Source organism: Pogoniulus pusillus, chromosome 12 (assembly GCF_015220805.1).
Source record: "Pogoniulus pusillus isolate bPogPus1 chromosome 12, bPogPus1.pri, whole genome shotgun sequence".
NCBI classification, from domain to species: domain Eukaryota; kingdom Metazoa; phylum Chordata; class Aves; order Piciformes; family Lybiidae; genus Pogoniulus; species Pogoniulus pusillus.
The window spans coordinates 15,977,564-16,001,589 of record NC_087275.1 but is presented as its reverse complement, the minus strand read 5'-3'; the positions used below and the strand labels follow the sequence as shown (position 1 = coordinate 16,001,589).

General features: G+C 40.8%; 1 protein-coding gene and 1 long non-coding RNA gene across 5 annotated transcripts in view; one reads left to right on the top strand and one right to left on the bottom strand.

Moving 5' to 3' along the window:
• EVA1C (eva-1 homolog C) overlaps positions 1 to 24,026 on the bottom strand; it is a 39,814-nt gene that overhangs the window by 7,625 nt on the left and 8,163 nt on the right. For all 4 annotated transcript variants that reach the window (XM_064152417.1, XM_064152415.1, XM_064152414.1 and 1 more), the window contains exons 2-4: positions 16,636 to 16,832; positions 13,233 to 13,356; positions 10,115 to 10,267 (exon numbers count right to left, since the gene is read on the bottom strand). In XM_064152417.1, the coding sequence (XP_064008487.1) occupies positions 10,115 to 10,267; positions 13,233 to 13,356; positions 16,636 to 16,832 (474 nt within the window). The remainder of the gene's footprint in view (positions 1 to 10,114; positions 10,268 to 13,232; positions 13,357 to 16,635; positions 16,833 to 24,026) is intronic.
• Positions 376 to 22,103, top strand: LOC135180143 (uncharacterized). The gene is made up of 4 exons (XR_010304293.1): positions 376 to 604; positions 8,352 to 8,538; positions 14,953 to 15,120; positions 20,438 to 22,103. It is a non-coding gene; the product is annotated as an uncharacterized LOC135180143 (long non-coding RNA).

Below are 24,026 nucleotides of genomic sequence, written 5' to 3'. Positions count from 1 at the left end.
CCTCAGATATTTGTGTACATTGATCAGATCTCTTCTCAGTCTTCTCTTCTCCAGACTAAACAGCCATAGGTTTCTCAGTCTCTCTTCACAGGGGAGATGCTAAAGTCTCCCAGTCATTTTTGTGGCTCTCCACTGGACTTTTTCCAGCGGGTCCCTGTCTCTTGAACTGGGGAACCTAAAACTGGACACAGTATTCTAGGTGTGGTCTCACCAGGGCACAGTAGAGGGGCAGCAGATGCAAATCTAATCTTTATTTCAGGCAGATGTTTGCCTAAGCAGGATTTCAGAATTAAAGACTATGATCTGTCAATGCAAGGACAGCTGCAATGAAAATGTGAACCTGCAGCAAGCTAACTACCTCATGCTGACTTCCAGGTGCAGTAAGATTCATGTCAAGCTCCCGATGAGGTGTCCACTGTAAGATCTCTATGTTTCCTTCATGATGACTTGGAGAAAAAAAAGCACATCCAAATAGTTCTCCATCTATTCCATCTCAAAATGACTGCGCAAACAAAGGGAGAGGCAATGCTGTTTGGAGGTCTTCCTCTTGGGCCTTGCACGATGGAAATGATTTGACTGGATGCCTAATTTCAGTTAAAGTCAGGTAAGACCAATTTTTCTGTGTTGTGACAGCTTGGGCTACAGTGAAATTTGGTGTACTAAATGTAGCTTTTTGCTTTATTATGTCTGTCACTGGTAGGAGCCATTCTGCCATTGGTGAAGAGGTCAAAATGGACTCAGTATTTAAACAGGGAAATAGTTGTCTGCTTCCATTCCAAATTCCAGGCTGTTCTCGTAAAATGCCACCACAAGCCAAGTTTGCATGCCTAAAGCAACCACAACAACATCTATTCTGCCCTAATTACAATAGGTAACCCACATCATTTTCAAAGCAGCCTAAACTTTCCTGACTTTGCACAAACAAAGAAAATCCAGGTCTCTCTATGGACTGGGCAAGAGGCACACATCAGGTGTGAAAACCTGCCTTGCTAACATCTGCACTCAAATCTGGAATTCCCTTAGTCAAGACTTAATGCCCTCCACTACAATTTGTAAGATAATAAAACTTGACTAGCAAGATTTTGCACTGCAGCTGGAATGATCTGAGTGGGAAAGCATGTATCACTCAAAATTCTGCTTTAAAACAAAAAAAGAGAGAATGTCTTTAGATGTGATTAAATTAGTGGTATCCACACATGCTAAACTTCAAGCCACAAATCAAAACATCCATTAGTTTTGGGTTTGAAAATGAAAGTATGCAGAAATTACAAGCCTGGAGTAAGTAATACTTTGCTGAAGCTGTCTGCTTCCAGTCAGTGTGACCTAACACATTTTGTGACTTGCTGGATGATAGATATTTCTTACTCCAGCCTTCAGAGGCATGGACACCTCAAAGGTCTGAAAACATATTTTTCTGGGCATTAAAGTAGCCCTTCCTCTAATAAAACTCAAACAAGGATGGCATCATGTCACTTTCCAACTGCTGAAGCTAATTTGTGACCTTAAAGGAAGGAGAAACAGTGTTTGCATACACATTGAAAAGGTTCCCCAAATCAGCCTTACTTGAAAAGAAAGAGGAGGTTTGAGACTGGAGTTCTTGACAAAAAGTGACATTAAATAAGTGAAAATGGGACAAATTTGTGATTTTTAGAGTTAATGCCCTGACACCAGCACTAAATAAGTTATGTACTTGAGCACAGCCATCAGGAGATTCTGGACTGATTGCTTCAGCAAAAGTCTCACAGGTTACCTTTGGGCATGGAATTTTAGTAAAGTATCTATTCCTTTGACTTCTTGGAAACTTAAAATTCTAATGCCCCTATGTCAGGGAAGGCTGACCTAAACCTTGTGTACATCTGATGAAGTAACTCAGTGCTTTAGTTTCCCTCCCTGGCAATTTCAGATGAGTAATGATATATTCAGGTAGACATTTTAGGCAGCCAAGTAGCTTATTTTGGCAAGTACAAAAACAACTGAAGAATATCAGGAGGAATTATCAGATGATTCATAAATGGATGTCTTGGGAGTAGTACAGAAATCTGCAAACTGACATGTTTTTCTACAAAATTTCCTGCCCTGGATGCTACTCAGAGTGTCTTAAAAAAACAGGAGGCTGTTGTGCTGATGGTTTTCTACACATTCAGTGATACAGTGAGTACATGTTTCGGTTTGCCTTTGGTAGATGTTTGCTCATGTTTCTCTGAGAGTTAATAGCTTCTTATCATTTATACTCATGTTGGATTTGGCTCTTCTACCTGAGAGGCCAGTCATCATATGCCTGCAGGCTCTTGGCAGGGCTGTTTTTGGAGAACTTCCCAAGTCTTGCCTGGTGTCACAGGTGAGGAAATGCAAACGAGGGCTGGCTTGCTTTTGCAGGACACCACGGATGTTAACTGGAAAGACTTGTATCACAAAAACTCTTAACGGCATCCTGTCGCCTGACAAGAGTTTGAGTTTTAGTGATTTGGTCCAAAAGTGTTAATTTTTTTTCTCTCTAGTTCATATGCACCTTTTCTGTCTCCTTGCTAGCTCTCTCTGCAGCTGTGATACCAGATAAGCAGTGAGTTCAGCTCAGAGGAATCCTGTGTACCTGGTACCAAAGGCTACTTTTTCAACATCTGCAGCTTCATCAGTACAATCTCCCACAAGCAGACATTACAGAAGTGTGTCTGCACTGAAGTCAGAGGAATCAGTGTGAGCCGAAGGGACGTTCAAGCTAGTTTCAACTAAACTTGCTTGGGGTCCAATAGCAATGCAGCTGCAGCAACACAGAGCTCAGGCTAGGAGTAACTTATCCTCCTTCTGGTTAAACAACTTCCCGCAATGTCTGAATGAGGAGAGGATAGAGCTGCATTTTGAGTAGATGAGTGAATGGTCCCACCACATGCTCCCAAAGTCAGGAGATGAATGTAAACATGCAATGTGTTGGCATTCTGAATATCTAAGTACTGTTTGAGCTACACATAGGTTTATGAGGCTTGCTAAATTGGTACCACACATTTAACATAAATTCCTGGTATGCTGGAAGGCTGGTAGCATCCAAGAGTGGCAGTGGCAGAAAAAGCAGCATTGTGTGGCTTGGAAAACACTCCATTCTTCATGCCTGTCTCCCAAAGTTGCCTGCTGCACACCAAGACTGTTGGTGAGTCTTTTGAAGCAGTCAGTCGTATGGATGGCACAGAGATACAAGTGTCAAGAAGAGGTTCTTAATGCAGTAATAAATGATCAAATCTGACTGCAGCTATTTAACAGTGAGTGTAGAAAGCCTTGTTTCTGGAGGAAAGGCTCTTTCAGCTCCCTAATTAGCTTTGTTTAGGGAAGTTTTGGCATGCAAATAACATGCCATAAATTATGCAGGCTTTAATGAGAAGCAATTTGTCTTCTGGTTTCTTAAAGCTTCTCTCAATTCAGACAGGAGGAGGTTTCCTTCCCTTTCTTTCCACTCTGCCACACAAGACCTCCTGGTGATGGAGCAGCCAATGCTGTTCTGAGCATCTTGTGCCAAGTTCTGGCAACAGTATTCTGTCACACCCTGTCCAAACATTAATGAATGCTGTCTTCTCTCAAATCACTATTAATGGGGTGATCTTTGAGACATGATGGGGACGTGTCTCATATGTAGATCTGCATGACATAAAAAGTAATGTGCTGGTGAACGACCAGGGTGCCCAAAAAAGGAACTTCTCCATGACCTGTTGCTCCAATATTGGAGCTCAGATACTTCTTGCTTCCATCCAAACTGCTGGCTTATGCTGCATTATGCTTTCTGGGCTATGCCTACCAGCAAAAGAATAAGCATCTTTTAAAATCAACTGAAAGCAAAGATTTCACACTACCAAATCAGGACAGCTTGTACTTTGTGGAGCCCAAATATCAGCTCTGAGGATAAAAAGTAACAAAGGGGAACGATGGAGTTTGGAATAAGCTAAGGCTGCAGACTCCTAAAGAAAGTTACCATAATAATATGGTAATTTATGCAAAAGCATGGCACACAGGGTGTTGCCTGTGCATCAGAAAAGGGCATTGTACTGCTGATTCTAGCAAAAATGTACAATAGGATCACAGCACTTATGGAAAGTGTTGCCGATATCTTTACATTCCAGGTCCAAATATTGTCAGTAAATATGCCAGTATGACACACTAAGAATACTTACTGCCTGCAGGGGCCATTCCTTAACAGTGAATACAGCACCAAGGCTTTCTGAAAAGCTGCACCCTCTCACTGCAGAGCCTGTTGTGAGACTCTTTTAAGTCTGCATGAGATAAGCCCACGGCTTGGTTTTATTTAGAAGCAGCTCTAAGTTCAGAATCCAGTCTGTACGTATTCTGCAGCAGCATTCTGTCTGGTCTTTCTTCCCTTCTTGCACACGGAAGAGTGCACACAGAGCAGGGGATCCACCTGCTAGTACGAATGCCGAGGGCAAGAGACAAATGGAGCTCCATACTCACTATAGGCAGCAGGAACCAGGCTCCCTCTGCTCAGACACTCCTTCCCTGTTTTGCACCACTTCGGTCTGCATGTACACAGGCAGGAGTTCCCTGGCTTATTTCAGACTCGAGTGGCAAATGTACTTTTCAATAGTTAGATAATCTAAGATAGAAAAAACTGCATAAACCCCCTGAATTGCTAGTGAAGAAAACATGGATGGATGAAGCCACATGCATTGGCCTGTGTTTCAAGCAGCTTCCAACAGCTGTTCAGCTGAATGCAATCTTCCTTGTTCTTCTCAGCAGAAAGCTAATTGGACTCAAAACGGTGGCTGCTTTCTTCCCTTCAAACAAACAGTTCTCATTCTGCCACTTGCTTTGAACACCTTTCTCTTTTGGGGGAGCTGTTTTTTTTTCACAAGATTTGTTGGGATCAAGGAGTGCAATGGCTGCTACTGGAATTTTCTAGAGCCTAAAACACCTACTAATCTTCCCAGATCTTGGCTCAGATTGACATGGAAATGGAACTTTTCATATCTGATGCCTGTACATAGAGACAGAAAGCTGACTTAAAGGTTTTAGTGGTGGAAGCAAAACTGAACTACTTTAGACATTCTTTTGCACCCATAAAACTCAGCTGACTGTTGTTGCCCATACTCAGAATGGCAAGGTGCTAGTGGAAGAAGCTGCAAGGTTTATGTCAACCTACTCCAAGTCCCTGAGCCCTGGCCCTGCTACAGAACATGGCCTTTGCATTTACCCCACTCACACCATCCCTCTGCCTTCACAGCTGGAGCACGTTTGCATTTTCACATGGTCCCTGGAAGAGGTCCTATGCTGGGTTACTAAAACAAGTCCTCTGAAACCTCAGGTTTTCTTCGCTCAGGAGCCTGCTACTTGCACAACTGCCACAAGGCTTGTGTTCGAAATCAGAGTCACTGTTAGCTAGTAAATATAATTGCTAAGCAGATGATGCTTAGGAACATAAAGGCCTTCAACTGGTGATACCTGCAGTCTAAAAAGTGACCTTCTCTCTAGCAGTTCTGAGCTACAAGCTGTTGCTGCTTCTGCCAGCAGAGAACTGGGCTTAGTGTTTCTGTTAATGATCCTTGGAGTGTTTGCACTTCAACATCCAGCATTTCCTAAATTCTGGGCAGCTTACAAAGTTTGTGTTTTATGACACCTAAATGTCTATAGATAGCATGAACCTACTAATTTCAGTGTATTAGCATTTCTAGATCTGTCTATAGCCATTTGTACCTTCATTTACATCTTCTCTCTAAAGACTTACACAAGGGACTGGCTCAAGATGGGAGGAGTATAAATCTCTCAGAGAAAGAAAACAAAGCTTTTTAATTAGTGATTAAGAGCTGTAGACTCAGGGAAAAGAAAAAGGTTAAAAAAAAAAAAGAGGGATCACAGTATCACAAAATAGTGTTATATAACAAAATCATGACGCCTTCTTGGGCTGGAAGGAACCTACAGGATTTTGGAAAGCTCTTTCTTGCCTTGCTAAAATCCCTTCTTCTTAGCCAAATGCCATTTCACTGGGAATAGGGGATTAGTACAAAACTCAGCCGCAGGTCATGTCATGTCACAGTGAATGAGGATAATGCCTGAATTCTCAGTTTCCCAAAAGTGAGAACAGGTAAAAGAGAGGACTGTGTTGGAAAAGACTCCAACTTGCATCAATGAAGATACATAATTCAGGGCTCTGCTGGTCATAAGTGCTTGAGGGAATGCACTTCTCACCAGCCAATATGCATCCAGGCGAAATTTATGGGAAGGACATTCTGAAGTTTTAGCTTGCAAGTTGCAGCTAGAAGCGACCCACTATTGAGCCTTTTTCCAAGTACTTTCATGTATTAACAAGAGTAATTTATTGAGAGGTGTTTGTTGACCTGAATCTTCCTTGTATTCTCTGTGGTAACCTGTTCTGGCACAACCTTGAAATTTCCTCTTTCCTCATGCACATGTTAGTACAAATATAAAAGAGAGAGCATGTCTGAAAAGGCCAAAACTCACAGGAACAAACCGATACAGTTTCCTGCTTTGGTGCTGGACACAATTAAAGTAGAACCATCTGCTACAAAACTGCACCCAAAAGAAGTTTTAGTTTTACTGTGATATTTTTGATAGCCTTAGTAAAACAAGGAAGTTACTATCTGTAAATACTGTATAGTCTTAAGAGTGCCAGATGTATGAATACAGCTGCAGAAGCAAGATCCTGCTTGCAGGTTTTTATTTTCCTGCAAAGAAAGATGCAAAGATCCTATAATGGAAATAATTCCCTGTGCGTCAGTGAACTTTGCCACTTGTGGTAGGAGCTTACTTTGCAGAATAAACTTCTGAAGGCAAAATACCCTAAAATGCTCAGAGGCAAGATTTTGTGCACTGTTCTTTGAAGCAGGTAATGGTGACCACTCATAGGAATGAAGGGCCTTGATGACAAGCTGGAGAGCAAGACCAAAGATGTGTAAAAATATCATGTTTCAATTCAATGGTGGAAGTGATAAAAAGTGAGGAAACACAGGGAAAATGTTTTATAGTGGTCTTGTATGGAAATTTCACATTCTTTACAAATCCTCCCTCTCAAATTCCATGGAGCAAGATGAGTGATTTTAAGTGCAGCTTGTTTGGGGTTTTTATTGGTTGTTGGTTGGTTGGTTAGTTTTTTTCTGGTCATTTTTAATAAAATCAAGAGATATTTTCACATGAAAGGTGCAAATTACACATATAATACCACATATCAGTCTTGGGACTGAAGTCTTGCTGCTTTATCAGCTATGGTACATGTTAGAGGGTTTCTTGTACTCAGTAGTTCAGATCATTACCCAGATTCAGATCTTCTCTTTATATAAATCAGAACATGGACTTGAATGTACATTTCCCATAACCCATCCTGTGTGGGCTTTTCAGCTGGCTTTGTCTTGTGTTAAAACTGTTCCATTGCCTAAGGTAAGCAAGACTTAACCATACCAGAGGACAACTCTACTGTAACGACTTTATCTAGCAGGAATGACACCACAATGCTATTGCTCTTCTTCCTTCTCTGTACTGAAAACGGCAGCCAATTTGTGTTACTAAAACTGGCTTAGTAAACTGGGTCCAAGAGGAGGCAGCCATGCTAAATGTTTAGGCCAGGCTCAGGGTGCTATAAGCAGGTATCTGCAATACAAGAGACAGGTTTATACAGTCTGTTTCCCATATGGAGAAGAGCCTTTATGCTAAAGACATTGTATGTTTCCTTGTGTTCCCTTTGAAGCAAAGCTCCAAAAATCTGCCAGCTGATTACATAGACTGTTCACAAAAAGCAATAGTTTAGCATATATCTGTCTTAGTCCAAAGATGCTGACTGTCATTAACTGCTTAGCATCTGTATCATATGTAACATGAGGTCACAAAAGTCTACAGAAGTATCTAATTAATTCAATACTCAGTACCCCTAGCAGGATGGATGTCAAATATATCAAGTATGGATAGATACAAAACTCTTGAGCTCTACAGAGGCTTCCTATACCTGTCATTAGGACTTACAAATGACTTCTTTGCTACATAGTACTAAAAAATTGCCATTTTCCCCCTGATGACTGCATCAGTCAGCAGTGCCTTGTTCTACAAGTGCACTGCTTTGCACTACAAGTGCAAAACTGTAGGTAGAAGTAACAACAGATGTGTGTTTGAGCAGATTCAGCTTTTGATGCAAACATATACAAGTGCATGGGCTCTGATTGAAGAATCAAGAGTAGCTGAAGGTTTCTAAATTGTCTCAAATAATTAAGATCATGTTGACATTCGAATTACCATTACTTTCCTTTAAAGGAAGGTACAGAGACATTTAAAAAATCTCCTCATGCACCCACTCACACCTGTATGTGTTTAAATAACCACTTAAATAAGATTGAATCTTTTGTTTTTTTCAGACTGCTTTATAGAAGACAAAACCAGCAAGAGCCAGGCTGTTGTCCAAGAGGTGTTCACATGCAGGTGGCTGCAGCAGAGAGCTTAATGGTGGTGCACAGTGTTTCTTTTTTAATACTGGGAAACTTTATCCAGTAAGGAGGGCCTGCAGTATTCCAATCTGTGAACTCTTAAGTGCTTTCACTAGAGGTGAGTGATTTCCAGAGGTGAATTAAATGCAACAAATTAGTATGATGTCAGACTTCTAGATCAACTGGGCTATCTCTGTGGTGCTTTACATCATGAAGGATGTATGAGCCTGTCAGAAACATACTAAGATGTTTCCTTAATAGAACAGATAGAATCATAGAAACATAGATAAGTTTGGGTTGGATAGGCAGACGAGCAGAGCTAAAGTCCGTGTGAAGGACCACACAAGGCAGATGATGTGAAACACAGTCCCAGAAATTTTAAACAGATTCATGCCTAAGAACAGATTACAATTTTCAACCAATACATTTTTAATAATATCTATAGAACTAAATGGAAACATTGGCTTGCAGACAAGTGGCTTTTAAGACTGATTATCAATCTCTTCTTGATATTGTCAGATGCTTCTTACAGATTTCACTTGTAGCATCTTTCTTAGGAGTAAAGTTCAGTCTTTGCACATGTATCTAATCCTGTCTTTCTCCATGGCATGAACATTTACTTTCATACCTTCAGTGTCAATTACTGAGCACCATATGACCTCACAATCGTCATAAATTTAGATATTTTGTGATAAAAAGTGAGTCATAAGTCTTTAATCATACACCAGTTGAGACTACAGAGTGAAGTCAATGACTGGTTGTCTATGCAGTTATGGTGGTTTGGGTTATTTTACCTATTCAAAGGGGAATGGTCTGTGCCTGAAAGTGGTCACAGCCTGACCAAAGTAATATTAATATTAGAACAACATGAAACTGTTGTTTTTATAGGAATTATTAATTTAATGGCATTAATAGTATATATTGAGATGCACCTGTACAAGTAAATCAGACCCTAAGAGGCATGCTTCTGGCACTGCAATGCAGTGTTCCACTATAAGCATGGTCCCTGCACCCATTAGACCAAGGCCAAAAGCATCCTCTCAACAACTCCCTACCAGAGCTGAAGATCTAGCATGGGTCAGGGAGCAGCCCCAAGAAGCATTTTGCATGCAGTCTCCCTGCCATGGAAACTAAGAATTTAGTACATTTCTGTACTAAATTTAGTACAATTTAGGCCATTTCTGCCTGCTGGATTTAGTGCCAAAGAGAAGTCCTAAGAACATTTAATTTTCTACTGTCACTGTCTTGGAATCTGGTCATATAACAGTAATAGACCTATGGACCCCAACCTTACAGTCTGCATTTAAGGCAAGGAAAAGCTGGCAGAATTAGAGATCAGAGGAGAAGGTAGCAATAAGACATGGCATCATGACACTCAGGTTGCCTAGTTACTGTCAAAAGCTGGGGAAAGAACAGAGGCAGACAGCTGATATTTAGTATACATCACCTAAGTTCAAGACAGCCAACAGAACTAGAACTAAGGACTCATCAACTCTGTGAAAGTTTATTACTTTTCTGCATTTCTCACTCTGTGTTTCTCCCTCATGCTGTGCAATTTGTTTGAGAAACAATCTCATACTTCCATCACCACCACTTCCAAAACACCACTGCTCTTACACCTGAAATTTTCTCCCTTTGTGTTTCCCCTCTGTGCACCTGCCTGAAGAAGGCCTATCCATGGTGTAACAACATACCAAAGCTAGGGACTCGCTCCACTTCTGTTGAGCAGATGTTCTCCTCATGTGCCCGTCTGCCATAGGTGGCAGAGTAGATGATAAGGAATTTGGACTCCTGACAGTGGAGTTTCAGTTCCTGGTTTTCACATGCTGACTTGGTTTTGTATTCAGCTAAAACAGAAGCAAACAACAATACAGTAGCATGAGACAATTTACTCAGCTGGACTGATAACAGCAAACAACATCAAGCTTTTCTGTAAGTTCTGTGGCACTATCACAACTACAGACAAAGCCAGTTGCAAAGTGGTGTGTTTCCTCCAACTGAATTGCTCCCATATGACTATCCAAAGCCTCTGGCTCCTTTCTGAAAGCAATTTAAATGTTAATTTTTGCCAATCCCTTCTCCCAGTGGAACAGCCTTCCCCCTTCCAGCCTGATTTCCTGGCTTGTGTTCCAGCATTGCTTAGTAGGAGAAGCCTCATCCTTTCCTTTTGATAGCTTCCTGGGACAATGTTGCATTCTATGCCTACTTCAGATGCTGGCCTCAGCTCTGAGAGCCTCCAACCACTCATAAATCATGAGGATGGCTGGCATCACCCAGTGCCACCACTTACTGCACTGAGCGAGTGCCGAAGAATGGCAGGCACAAAGGCACGGGGACGGGCAACTGAGCCAGACAGTGCTCTCAGCTGTATTTGCATGGCTCCGCCAAGGTCAGTGGGTGTCCCTGGGCGTGACTAGCCAGCACAGGCTCATTTTATAGTTTTGCTGACAAAGAGATGTGAATCAAGAGCCTGAGAAAAATACACTCCCCTTCCTTTCTTAGCTGGCAAACGCACACTGGCAGGAGTCTCAGCACAGAAGTGAAGGCAGGGAGATTGTCTTCCAGACATCGTGGTTTATCCCTCCTGGGGAACTGTTTAAAATCTGCTGTCTGGGTAAGAAGGTCTCTTGCTGGCCTAAGCAGCTGCTCTGCTTGCAGTATTTTACTGCCAAGTCTTCCTGGTCTCTGGTATGATGGCAAACATTTTTACTGCAGATACAGCAAGAGAGAAGAGTTTATTTTTCTACTTTTTTTTGTCCTTCCAAAATGTGAAAACAGGAAAAGGAGGATCCTGAACAGAGCAGGAGAAAAGGGAAATCTTATTGTTACTGAGTGGTATCCCTGTGAGAAGAGTGTGGGTATTTGTGGTAAGGGAGCTGGAGAGAGAAAAAACTCCTATCTGTTCAATGAAGAACATACTGTATCGTTTAGAAGAGAGCAGATATAAAACAAAGGGGGTCAGTGTTTTGGTAATAATCCACTTTCTTCCATCCAAGCTCACCAGCAGTTACAAGCTTAAGTCTAAAAAGAATGATTTTAAAAAACACTTGACTTGCTGCAGTTTGTTACTTCTGTAGAAGCATGTGCTACACTGTACACTCATGATGATCATGTCAAGAAAACAGAGGCTCTGACCCAAGGGCTGACAGCCTAAAGGCTCTGTGTCTGTATGGCTATGCTTTCTGATTGTAGTACAGAGAACAGAAACAAACCTGCAAATGGTATAAGACAAAGTTAAGCATACAGCAAAAACCTCTGCAGAGATACAGCAACAGTATTTCTAAGCAGATTAAAAACTAAGAGACTTTGGCAACTGTTTATGTGCCCACTTGAAGGCAAGGAGACTGTAAAGTATACTTAAAATTACATTTACTGAGTGATTCACCAAGTAAGTACGCCTGCTACAGCCAAGCCTAACAATATACAGGCTACAATCTTACCTACAAGCATAAATTTCCTGTCCCATGAAATCATGTCATTTGCACTAGAACTGTACTACACCTCAATTCTGCAGTTAACATTTGCTGTTAAATACACTTCTGACCAGCTTTTGTAAAATTCAGATCATGCTTATTCCCTGTGGGAAAAATACTAAGCAATGTCTAAAAGTAACAAACAGGATCTCAATCCACTTTTGATTAGTGAAAAGAGATTTCTTCTAATGACACAGACACAGCTGTGATATCCTCATCCATCTGTTATTAATAATGAAGTAACCATAATATGTAAAAAGTTAAATTTCAACTATTGAGATTACAAAACAGATCATTGAAATTTTGAATTCTAGACTCTTTTCCCCACTGATGATTTGCCCAGTTCTTGTGTCAGCGCTTTGCCAAAGGTAGTATCTGCCCACTCGATTCCCGTATCTCTGCTCTGTCTTCAATACGCCACATAAACTGGCCCTTCAGTTTTCTTGTCACTTCTGTTCCTACTCCACCAATGATGCCTATCTTCATGCTCCCATTAAACAGAATCTCTTCTGTGCTTTCTCCTTTAGTTGTGGGATGGTATTTTGGAGTTGGCTGGTGAACCTACCCCTAAGTCATCATTCTGCTATTTTCTCTGAGACCCATTTCAGTCACACGGGGCATTGGCTGCCAAAAAAAGCTGAGCCCTTGGGCTACTGGGGCTTGCTCTCATATATAATAGCAACAAGAAAAACAATTTGAAAGCATCAGAAAAAAACCTCATGATGATTGTCTTAATCTTTCTTACATTTTTCTCATGTTTACAAAGCACATCCTCTTTGAGGCAGGATTTGTCCCTTTACATGTCATCAATTACCTGCAGAGAATACAGGTGATTCTATAAGGACATTCTATAATAAAGTTAGCCAGGCATTTATGTCCTCCAGCCATTGTTCTATAATCAGGAGGTGGTAACAGAGGCTCTTTCAAAGCTTTGGTCCTATCTCCTTAAGTTTTTGTGCATATTCATTATTATGGTATCTTCTTCACCACTTGGATCATTAGCCCAAGCATCTGGTTTTGATGTTCAGGTCTATTTTTCTAGTATGACATTATCATTGCCATCTCTTTAAAAATAATTTTCCAAACATTTTTCCTTTCAAGTCTGATGCCTAACATCTGACTCTGCCAAACTACACTGGTCATAAAATTGGCAGCAAGCTCATTGAAGTTGTAAACACAATGGAGAACTGAGGTAAAGCAGAAAAAAACCAATTTGCTATTAATCTAAGAGTCTCAAAACTACACATGGACTTACACAAAGCCTTCTGCAGTGGCATTTTAACCAAAACAAACAACAAAACAGATACAAAAACACATTTGCCTGATGTGAATTACTTACTAGGTTTGCATTTAAAGGAGACAAGGAGGAATTTAGTGGTCCCTGGACATAGATCAGGTCCAAAAACCCGACTATTGACAAGGAGCTGGCAGGATCTCAGGTTTTGGCATTCATCCAGTACTTTCTAGAACAATGGGCAAAAAGGATAGGCTTGAAAACAAGGTATGAAGCTATACAGCAAGGAGAACACTTCTTTTTTTGCACAGAGGAAACATTCCTTCACAATATTTTGGCTATAACCATGCAAGAAACATCTGTATCACTAGATTTAGGCCACATCTCTACTGCACTTTGTGTCATGGCCAAGTTTATGGGAAGGCATTCATTACAGTGATGCTCATGGCAGTCAATGTTGTTACCAACTGATGTTACACCTTGCTCCTGTTTGTCACCTTTCCCTCTGCCCATGGAGTCAGATAGATCTCACTGTGTGCCACCATAGCCTTAGTGGTGCTTGAGACTCTGTGTGGATCCCAGAGCAAGTGGGAAGACGCTTAGCCCCCAGCACTCACACCACCCTGACAGATTTTGTGCAAGTGCAGTGTCCAGGTGAAGCATGGTAACTACAAAAATATATATTTTTAACCATTTCATCTCAGTTTCCCTAAGTTGACCTGATCATGGTCTCTACTATCTTCACTTGAAAGAATTATAATGACCTGGTGTGCTTAGTGACACTTAAACGCAACCCTAGCTTTAAGCCATATGCAGGACCTCCTGTTTAAGGGGCACTTACTTCTTGCATGCAGTTACACACACTATCAGGTATTTCTTTGACTTGCCACGTGAACCAAATTCAGAATCAGTCTGATAGCACAGATTCTAAGCCTGATTGTAATGTTTTTTTCTTTAAAATGCTTTTCTAAGACCATATCTCCCTAAAGGTTTTTTGCCCAGCACAATATATCATGGTTCTTACTGTGGTGCTTCACTGGCAGTGGCAACAGAAGGAGGATAACACAAAAGTCAGAAGTGTTACATGCAAAGGGTCATGTGGACCCTCTCAAGGTTCTGTAAAGCAACAGAGTACTTCTAGAACTCACATTGGTGTTCCCACTCCATCAGTAGTTTTGGAGACGTAGCTATAGAAAATATGAAGACATTGCTCAAGATGAGTCTGAGTTTTTAACAATGTCACAAGACAAAGCATCTAAAACCTCCCCAGTTTAAATGCAGTGGTGTACTTATGAAATTTTATTCGCCTTCAAAGAGAGGGCTTTCTATACACTATTTTTGGATAGTCTGTGGTGTTGTGCTCAGGATTCTTGAGGTTTAAAACACACCAGGCTGCAATAAGGAGGGCATCGTCTATGGGTCATCCCACTGTTAATTAACAGCAGTGAATATAAGATGTCCTTCTCTGGTAGTTTCAGGTATTCCTGTAACATCTATGGGAAATTTTGCCTCATTTCTCCTCAGAAAGGGTCTCAAGATACCACTGTGATAGCACAAGCTGCACTCTCACTTCCAGGCTGAGGAAGTTGGCAGTGGCTGAATGTCTCCTGTCATCCCTGGAAGCCATCCCTCCTAAGCAGAAATGATACACATTGGCAGCACATAGCAGTGATCCTCTAACGCTCATGCCTTTTTGTTTCCGTTGGTAGAAGCAGAGGACTGACTTGGATCCAACACTTTTTGAGCATTAAGTGCACTCTAAAGATTTCAAAAGGGAAGGAAAGCTCAGCAGGCTTAACTTTATCAGTCAATTCTTCTATTACAGAGCTGCAAGTCAAACAAGTAACTTCCTTAATTGGGATGGTTTTGGAACAGGCCAGTGAAAGAGTTACGTCCCTGGTGAGTCGAGAAAGCTGTCCCCTACTGAGTCATCTTCTGTTCACCTGAGCTGAATCATCTCCTGTGCATCTGTTTGTATCTTCTCCTACTTAATGTAAGCAGTAGTCAAATTTTCTATTAAGTTGCTGTGCAAAAACACATAACCACAAAAGCAAACAATGATATTCATAATAAGATAGTACTGGACTGCTAATATCTGGAGACAAATATAACTTTGCAGTTTTGCTTTTAATAGGAGGTCACTGTAAAAATATCTTGTTGTGTTTCCTTCTGGCTGCAGGGTAGCATCATGCCCAATTATGCAGACTGCAGATGCAGTTCCAAAGGGAAGGGGAGGACGGATGAAATCATTGGTGCTCTTTTCTAAGAAATTAGCTTACAGGATGTGTCTCTTCTCCTTGACAGAACCAGAATTCCCTGAGATGCAGAGCATTTGTATCTCTGATGTTCATGGCCTTGTCAAAATGCCTTTGATCAGTGGCAGTGCCTGCATGATGATGATAGTTTATACAATAGTTATCCCATGCTGTGTTCATTATATTCAAAGGAGGGGGAAAATTTTGGAGACCTCAGAAAGGCACTCAGAAGCCCAAAATAACCATTGGTATCACTTTACTGTGGTCACTAAAATGACATCAAGGATGTCTCTGGCCTACTCTTTTTCATAGAGAGATGTACTTTCACATGGCTCATAGGTCATGTCTGGAATGTCTTTAAAAGCTGCAGTAAAGCATGGGCAAGCCACACTTGTAAAATGCCCTAATACTGTTTCTGGAGAGAATCACTCTCCAAGACTTAAAGATGGGAAGGGAATGGACATTCCTGTTATCAAGAAACAATGTGTCAGCAGCAAGCACAAATGTTTCAAACTTCATCAGAGCTTCTGTAGAGCATTTACAACAGCCTTACCAACATAAGGTGTTCAGATGGCTCAGACTACTCATTTTTGCAGTGTTTTACTGAATTTGGCCTAACATTGGGCATTTCTCCCTTCACAGCAGTGTAAGTCAGACCTTCTGAGCCTTCTTATAGAAGGCTCCACAGCAGAAAGTAATAGTTTATGAAGTATAATGCATTTTAGGCTATACTTAAGTGGGGCCAGCACACAGACATAGACTATTACTGGTACAAACCAGGTATTCACATAAATATAGATACGTGCACAAGTGTTTAGGATCTGCTGTTTAGCTGTCACGATGCCTTTCCATTGAGTAATGATAGGCATGGAACAAGCCAAACACCAACCAGAATGTCATCTTACTCAGTGGATTGGTAACCTAGCTCTGTCTAATGTTTGAATCCTCTCTTGGGGACAAGAGCCTGTGTGATGGATCAGGACTGGTCTGCTCAGTCATGATCAGGCCTTGTTGAGAAGGGAACTGATTATTATAGCAAGGCTCACCAGAAGAGAAGGCAACCTATAAAGCTTTCACAATTGTATGCTAATATCCCACTGGCCAAACTAATCCTTTTAGCTGTAATACCTCTGATGGTAAACACAGACATAATGTCATCTCATTCAAGGGTGTGAACACTTGCCATTTTCATACACCACATGGAAACTGTCAAAACCCTTCTGTGCATTAAGAACCTTCACAGCGTGCAATACCTGCAATGAGGTGGGTGCCACACAATTTATAGGCTCTGCCATCTTGCTTTCAGGCTCCTGAGTGCTACACATGTGGTAGTCTTGCCCATAAAATGCTGACTGAACACTTATTGTTGAATGCCGAGGACAGTGCAGACTCAGATGTTCCCCATCGCAGGCATAGGCAGTATGGTTTTGCAGAAGTTTGGTTAGGTAACCTAGAAAATATTCAGCTCTGTTACAACTAGTACAGGAAATGACAAGCTCATTAGATAATAAGAAAACCACAATCAGTCTCTGGAAAGGGCACTGCAGTCAAGGTTATACATGTGGCCTGCTGCCTCACCACATGATTCTGTCAATGGGTCAGCCATTACATGCTAGGAACTCTCAGGTCTGGAAAACAAGAGGTGGGGTGGCAGTGAGTCAGAGCCCTACCAACACACTAGCAGTGGCACCATGTCAAAAATGTCACTTCACAGACAATAAATAGGCTCAAGCCCTTGCCAGGCAGAGTTGCTAATATCTCCAGGGAGTTTACAGACATTGGAAGGACTGTTACTTTGTTTTACAGGTTACATTCTTCCAGCTGCTAAGGTATCACCTCATTTTACACTGATGCTTTGCACTTCTGGGCTCCTAGGCAGTTGTGTTTCACAAACGTGATAACAAAATTCTGTCTCTGTGTCACTGAAAGATGGTATGTAAGTGCTGAACACTGTAGGTGCTGGAGAGGAACCCAGAATTAAGACACAGAATTTTGTATTTGCTCAAGAGTTTATCAGTGTTACCAGGAGGGGGAGAGGTAGGATCTGTATGCAGCTGTGCACCTGTGCTGTCAGTTTGCATCTTTCAATATGTCTATGAGCAGCAGAGATAATGACAATTGGGCTTCTGATTTGTATTTCATCATATATTGCCTCTTTAGCAAAGATTACTGTTATCACCACAAATATTTGAATCTCCTACTGGCCTCTCTGTTCTGCAGATTACTTTAATGGAAACATGCAACTTGCTATCTTTGACAGATTAGCCACTGTGATGGGACACTATTAGGGATAATTTAATTCAGAGACTTTCCTCACCTATATTTAGGAAGCTTGGACATCTCTACCATTCTGACACACCTGAATGAAATCTACTTATAAGCAGAAAAGGTTTATGGGTGAAGTGACAGAAGAAGCATGAGAGACAGGAGAGAGAAAATGATACAGTCAACAAATGAAGCAGCATCCTTCCTCATCCATAAACACATGGAAACTAGACCCAAACCCACATTTTTCTTCCATGACAATCCAATATGCTACAGTCCAATCAAATACACTAATTCTTCCACTATTAGTCAAACTTTTTATAAACACACACACACACCCCAACTGTATTTGAATAGTTTTCTTATAAATGTATAAAATTCTGTGTAACTATCTCTAAAATAAGTTCCCACACACTAGAACACCAAATTCATCCACATTCACATAAAAATAAAACCCAATCAGTGTTCTCCAAACCCACCACAGCAAGGAATAAGATTTGAGAAAACACTTTTAGAACTTTTAAAACAGAGACCATGATTACACATGTAACTTTTTCATTTCAAACATTTTAAGTTTCCTATCTTTGCCTCTTTTCCAAACATAGAATTGGCCTCACTAAAGACAAAAGCTAGTGTCTTTTCCTCAGAAGTCTTGCTTACCCTACTACAGTGACAGCAACATTATTACTGCTAAATATAACAGGGAAAAAGAAAAAAAAAAGGAGTCATGCTTTCTTGTTTTGGTGGCTGAATCAGAACTAGAGTGGCAAGGAGTTTGTAACATTAAAACAAAAACCAGCTTTCACAAAGAAAATATTGAAAAATAGCTGGCTTGTGCTGACACTTTTGGGCCTTTTCAAACCTTTAACCAAAGAGGAGCAATTTAAAAAACATTTTAAACAGAAATCTAAGTATTCTAAGGAAAATATAAGAAAATAAAGTATTGCAGTTCTCTGGGATCTTTTCTGGCTCTAGCTGTGCAACTGCATAGGGAAATTCAGTTCCCATGTCAGTTACCAAGTCTTGAGAAAGGAGAAGCCTGCTTTGCTACTGTCTTTACTATTCTCATCTAGAGGCTCAGAGAGGACAGGAGTCAGTTAGGTGCACTTTACACTGAAGCAAAGATGTAAGTGACTTCCTCACCTCATTGAGCCCAGTCTGAGCACCAGCAGAGAGGAATTCATGTTCTCTCCTCACAGCCTAGATCTCAAGCAAGCTATCCCTTACATTTGTGTGTAACTGAGATCACAAATAATTGAGCTCTCCTGCCAGAGCCACTCTTCTGTCAGCCTGCTCCTGAGAAGTGCTGAGTATTGTCAGGAAAATGGGCCAAATGCCCAACTGCACCCAAGTGACTTTGCTACAGTCCACTACCGCAAAGGGGCCTCCAAGGGCATTTAGAGAGGCCCAACGCCTTTGACATTGCCATCATAGCATAAAGGCCCATAGTGTAAAACAGCATTCAGTCCAACATGAGTTGTGGGCACTCAACACCTCGAAAGATTTAGCCTGATACTTGTAATCATTTCAATTCCTCAGGTTTTACATTACTTGGAGCCAAGAGTGCTGTATACAAAACAGCCCAGTATTCCCTAAAGAATATCAGCTATGTTGTGATTTGGATGAGTTCCCTGGCATCTTAACTGCTACTTTGATCCTGCAAATTCCTAATCCAGTATCTAAGCACCTTTCTCCAACAATTGCAACTATTCAATCCTTAAAAAAAAAGGCTTTATAAAAACCTTGCTCTGATTCTGTAGAAGCCATATGGTTCACTTATAAAAATAGCATCAGGTGGACTGCTGAAAATAAGAAGTTGTGCTCTCTGGCCTTCCAAGTGGCATTTAAAGTGACTCTTGCCATTCAAATCCTTCTGTATTTGCACACAATAAAGGATAAAAATAGGAATGGGAATTGGCTGAAACCTAATGTTCTCCGATAAGAGCAGTGGTGACGTGCTAGTATCTAAATTACTTGTCTTATGTGGTAGACCACATAAACTTGCCTTTTTTATTACTATACACACAAACTATACAGACACGGGTGGAGCAGTCAGCCCTTTGCAAAGGCTGGTGCCAATTAGGCAGCTCACAGCCCACACTCAGAAAGAATTCCCACTCAGAAGATCATGGTTTCCTCTTGCTCTTCCATGAACAACTCCAGTGTCTTTTCCTCTCCTAATGCAGGCCCTCTTCAGATACCAGGAGACTGCCTGCCCTGTAAGGGAGTTAAGTTCCCTCAGCAGCTGCTGCCTCTCCCCTCAGTCATGGAGTGGTGTTTGCACAGGAGCGGGACAGATTTTAGTTGCCTCCTCTCCTTTACTGGGCAGTGTGGCCATGTAATCACACTAATAGAAAGCTTCACCTTAAGAGCATGAGTTATTGTTTACGAAAATCTGTAGAGAAACAGTTCCCTCCAGGCAGCCAATTTAGCCAAACAACAATGTAAGGGTAAGGGGGAAATCCTTCCTTATCTCTACAATTAATAACAGCCATGATTATCAGGAGGGAGGGCATTGTGACAGTTGAATGGCTCTGTCACTCTGCCTGATGCATGCTTCCTTTTCTGCATTTCTGTCAACTGGCACAATTAAATCAGGTCATCCAAAATAGACAGCAGGGTTGTGCCACCATCCAAAGCAGGCAGCAGGATTGTGTCACTTTCAGGCAGCACGTTGCCTGGGCTACACGTGCTTCAGGGCACACTGTTTGTTGCTTAAAATCTCTCAGTTCACATTAATTCATCAGTGTCTGTTCATTGTGACTTCTGAGAAAACTTCTTTTTTTACAGCTAGAGGCTGTGCCTGGACTACAGGACCACAGTCCTTTGTCTCCTGTGTGCTCGGGAAATACTCTCTAGCTCATCTCTGGACTGCAGAAGAGGGGATTCCCTTCCCCTGGAAAGCAGGGCACAGGGAGGTCCGGACCACAAGCACGGCTTGCCTCAGCGTGGATGGAGTGAGGACATGCCCGTGTGTACATCTGGACTGTGAGTCTCACCAGAAGAGTTGTCAGTTATAGAGATTCTTATCCTGAGCAAACAATTTTAAGCAGATCATATCAAATTCCTTAAGATTACTCAGTATTTTAAAGGAAATATTGGGGGGGTTCTCTTTATTTCGTGAGTTGTTTGGTGATGGAAGGAGATGCGGTGTGCAGCTACAGCAGCCACTTTTTCAAGTGCTATTCTGCAATGAAAAGGGTTATAGATGTCCTCTCTACTTTTTCAAAAATGATGGCACTCTTCTTTAGAATAATATGAAACAATTAAATAATAGTTAAAACAATAATAATTAAAACAATTTAAAAAGAAAAATAAGTCAAATACTGTGAGAATTGCCTAGATTAGAGAAACTTGGCAATACTGCAATGTCCCAGTAATAAGTCTATGCCTCTGTGTGAAAGCCCCACTAGAAGCTTTCCCATTTAGACAAGACACACATTCATAAGCAATGTATAGGGTGCTCTGCATACAAAATTGTGTACAAGACATTACAGACTGGCTCAGAAGTTAAGCCTGAATCATACGGCAATAAACAGATCCCATTGATTTGAAGGCCAGAAGGTATCATCCCACCCAACTGTCTGCATAACCCAGACTACTCACTCATTGTAACTTTTTACTGAGACTCAAAACACTGATGCAGAATCCAAGCATAATCCTTTCTTCAGGAATTAGCCAAATTAGTCACAGCATCTACTGTGTTGACAAAGAACTTCAACGGAAAAAACACAGCACCACAAAAACACACAAAACACGAAGGCTGAGCAGCTGAACAAAGCTTTAAGCCTTGCTGATCACTTCTTGTTGCAAAAAGGGAACTGATAAACTGTAACAACAAAGACAGACAAAAAAAAAAAATGGCCTAAGAGAGTATAGGTTGTGAATAGATACCTCTTTGTGTAAAACAGAGCTCTTAAAATGTTATGGTTTTTATACTTATCATATGCTTCTGGCATTATTGCTTTCAATAGTAACAGTAACAGTAGTAATGAACCAGAAGGTACGAAAATCCAAGTTTTTTTTCTCTTAAGAACACTGAAAAACTGGGAACTTAGAAAGTTTCTGTTTATTAAAAAGCCTAGCAGTGGTCAGACAAAAGATGTGTTACATCTCCCACGTGTGGCAGAAGGCACTACAGGGTAAGCAGATTTGCTGGATTTATTCCTTATGTTGGAGGATGCTATTACAAGGCCTTAAGGCCCTTTTCAGTTGCCAGCATTAGAGTAAAAATAAATGTGTATATTCTGTCCAGCCTCATGGCACTGGCATGTACCTCACCATATGGAAATATCAGGGTGAACAGTATTTCAAGCTGCGAGTCTAATGCTGACCACATATCAAATGCAATGTTAGTCTTGACTGGTGTAGCGTCTTTTTGGCAAGAGAGCAGATGTGCAATGTAGTATTTTTAGAGCCTGAACCTGTGTTAGCACACAGCCTTTGAGGAGTCTCAGAACTGGGCCTTCATATACAGATTTAGCAATATTAGTTCCTGTGCATAGTTCGATCTAACTTAATTAGCACAGTGATTCGGTAGCTCATTCTAAAGACATTTTAGATCAAACCAGACTGAAACAGCGTAGATATTGTTGTGGGAGTCCTAGAAGGCTAATCCATTCAATGAATTTGCATTAGCTCTCAGTTCTCTGAAGAGTTGTGCCAACAGTCATTATAAATACACAAGCAAGATTGGCAAGTTTGAAGGAAGAGATCTCATGCAGTGATAACAGAATTGTTGATAAATCTCCACTACAAACACCCTTAAAAGCATCAATCTGATGTTTATTGGTATTTGGGCTCCAGCTGCAGTACTTTCCCAGCAATATTTTCTACATTGTTCTGTGAAGGAAGCACTGAAGAGAAATTAACCCCTACATTTCCTGCTTCATCTCCTTTCTCATACCCTCTACTGGTCTTTAGAGGCAGCTGTGCCACAGACCATGCTTTTGAGGGTTATTGCATAATCAGCGCTTTCAGAGCAAGGCTGCGTGTGTGGATATCACAGAAACAAGGATCTGTATCTTGCAGTTCTCTTTAGTGTCTCACCTCACTTTCTGCAAGTTCTTTCTGCAGTAGCTCTTTTATAAGAGTTAGTAATCGTGACAGAGGGCAAAATGTTATCCAAGAAAGAGGCTTTCTAAAGTTCACACCACTGTTTCTTACCCTCTCGTTTTATTCTTTCTCACCCAAGTACTTTGTAAGGACAATGTTTGAGTCATTGTAGCCAGCCTTGGTCTTACAGTCTTTTATCAGCAAGAAATACTCTTAGGCAGAAGTATTGTTTATTCTACTCTTCTGAAACAAGCATAACAGCTTTACTAGGCAGATACACATAAAAACATGCTTGCTTAATATACACTTTGTTCCTTAGTCACTAATTTGACTTAATTTCCCTCCACTTTTTTTTTACAGTGTGCCTTTTTTCACTGTTCCTCTCAATACTTATACCCTTTACAAGTGACTGCTATTCTACTAACTTCATCTTTCTGCTGTACTATGGGAGGTGGCATACAAAGATGGTTTTTCATGAAAAGAAAACATTTTTTGTATAATCACTGTGTTTTTAATATCATATACACTGGTTTTCATCTGGAGATAGATGTTCTTCATTTGGAAAAATAAATGGTAATCTAATTTCATTGACCATAGTCACTATAAAGAAACTTCCATTTCTAAATGTCTAGCTTGGCTTCAGAGGATATAAAGCTGTTGCTTTTCTTAAAATCAGTCCTTTAAAGTTGCCTGTTAACCATTTCTGCTAATCATTTATAAAGGAGGGGAAGCTTACAAGATCATGATCTCCATCCATCTGCCATTCCCCTACTCAAAACCTTTAAGCTCAATGGCCAATTTCAAACCTACGGAATACAGGGATCACAGGAACAAAGCTTATACAAGTTTCACAAGAAATGAAGCCTGAGATGAGAAGTCAAAGTAAGAACTGTCAACTTAATTGACTAATGCTAAAAGACACCTAGCTACTGAAGAGACAGCATATTATGGAGAACTAATCAGCCTCCTACTAATGAAGTAATGTGTTTTCATTTTCACTGACCTTAGTGACAGATGAAGGATTAAGCCTTCAATAAGAAAATGCTTAAATTAAAAGTGTAAGTGCTTTTGGGATAGCATGGCAATCGAAGTAGGCATGAGTGATGAAGATGTCAGTCAGGTTTCCCAGTAACTGTTTTATCAACGTGTGCTTTCCTAAGGAAGTGGTCTTATTTATTTTTTTCCTTCATAGTCACACCTCATGGATCACAATTGTCTTATTGAGCCTAACTCCATCTGCTAAATCTGAAGGTCAAATTAAGTAACTGCTTCATTTCACTTAAGCCAGAGAAAAGACCCAGGTAACCAGCAAATAATGAATCAC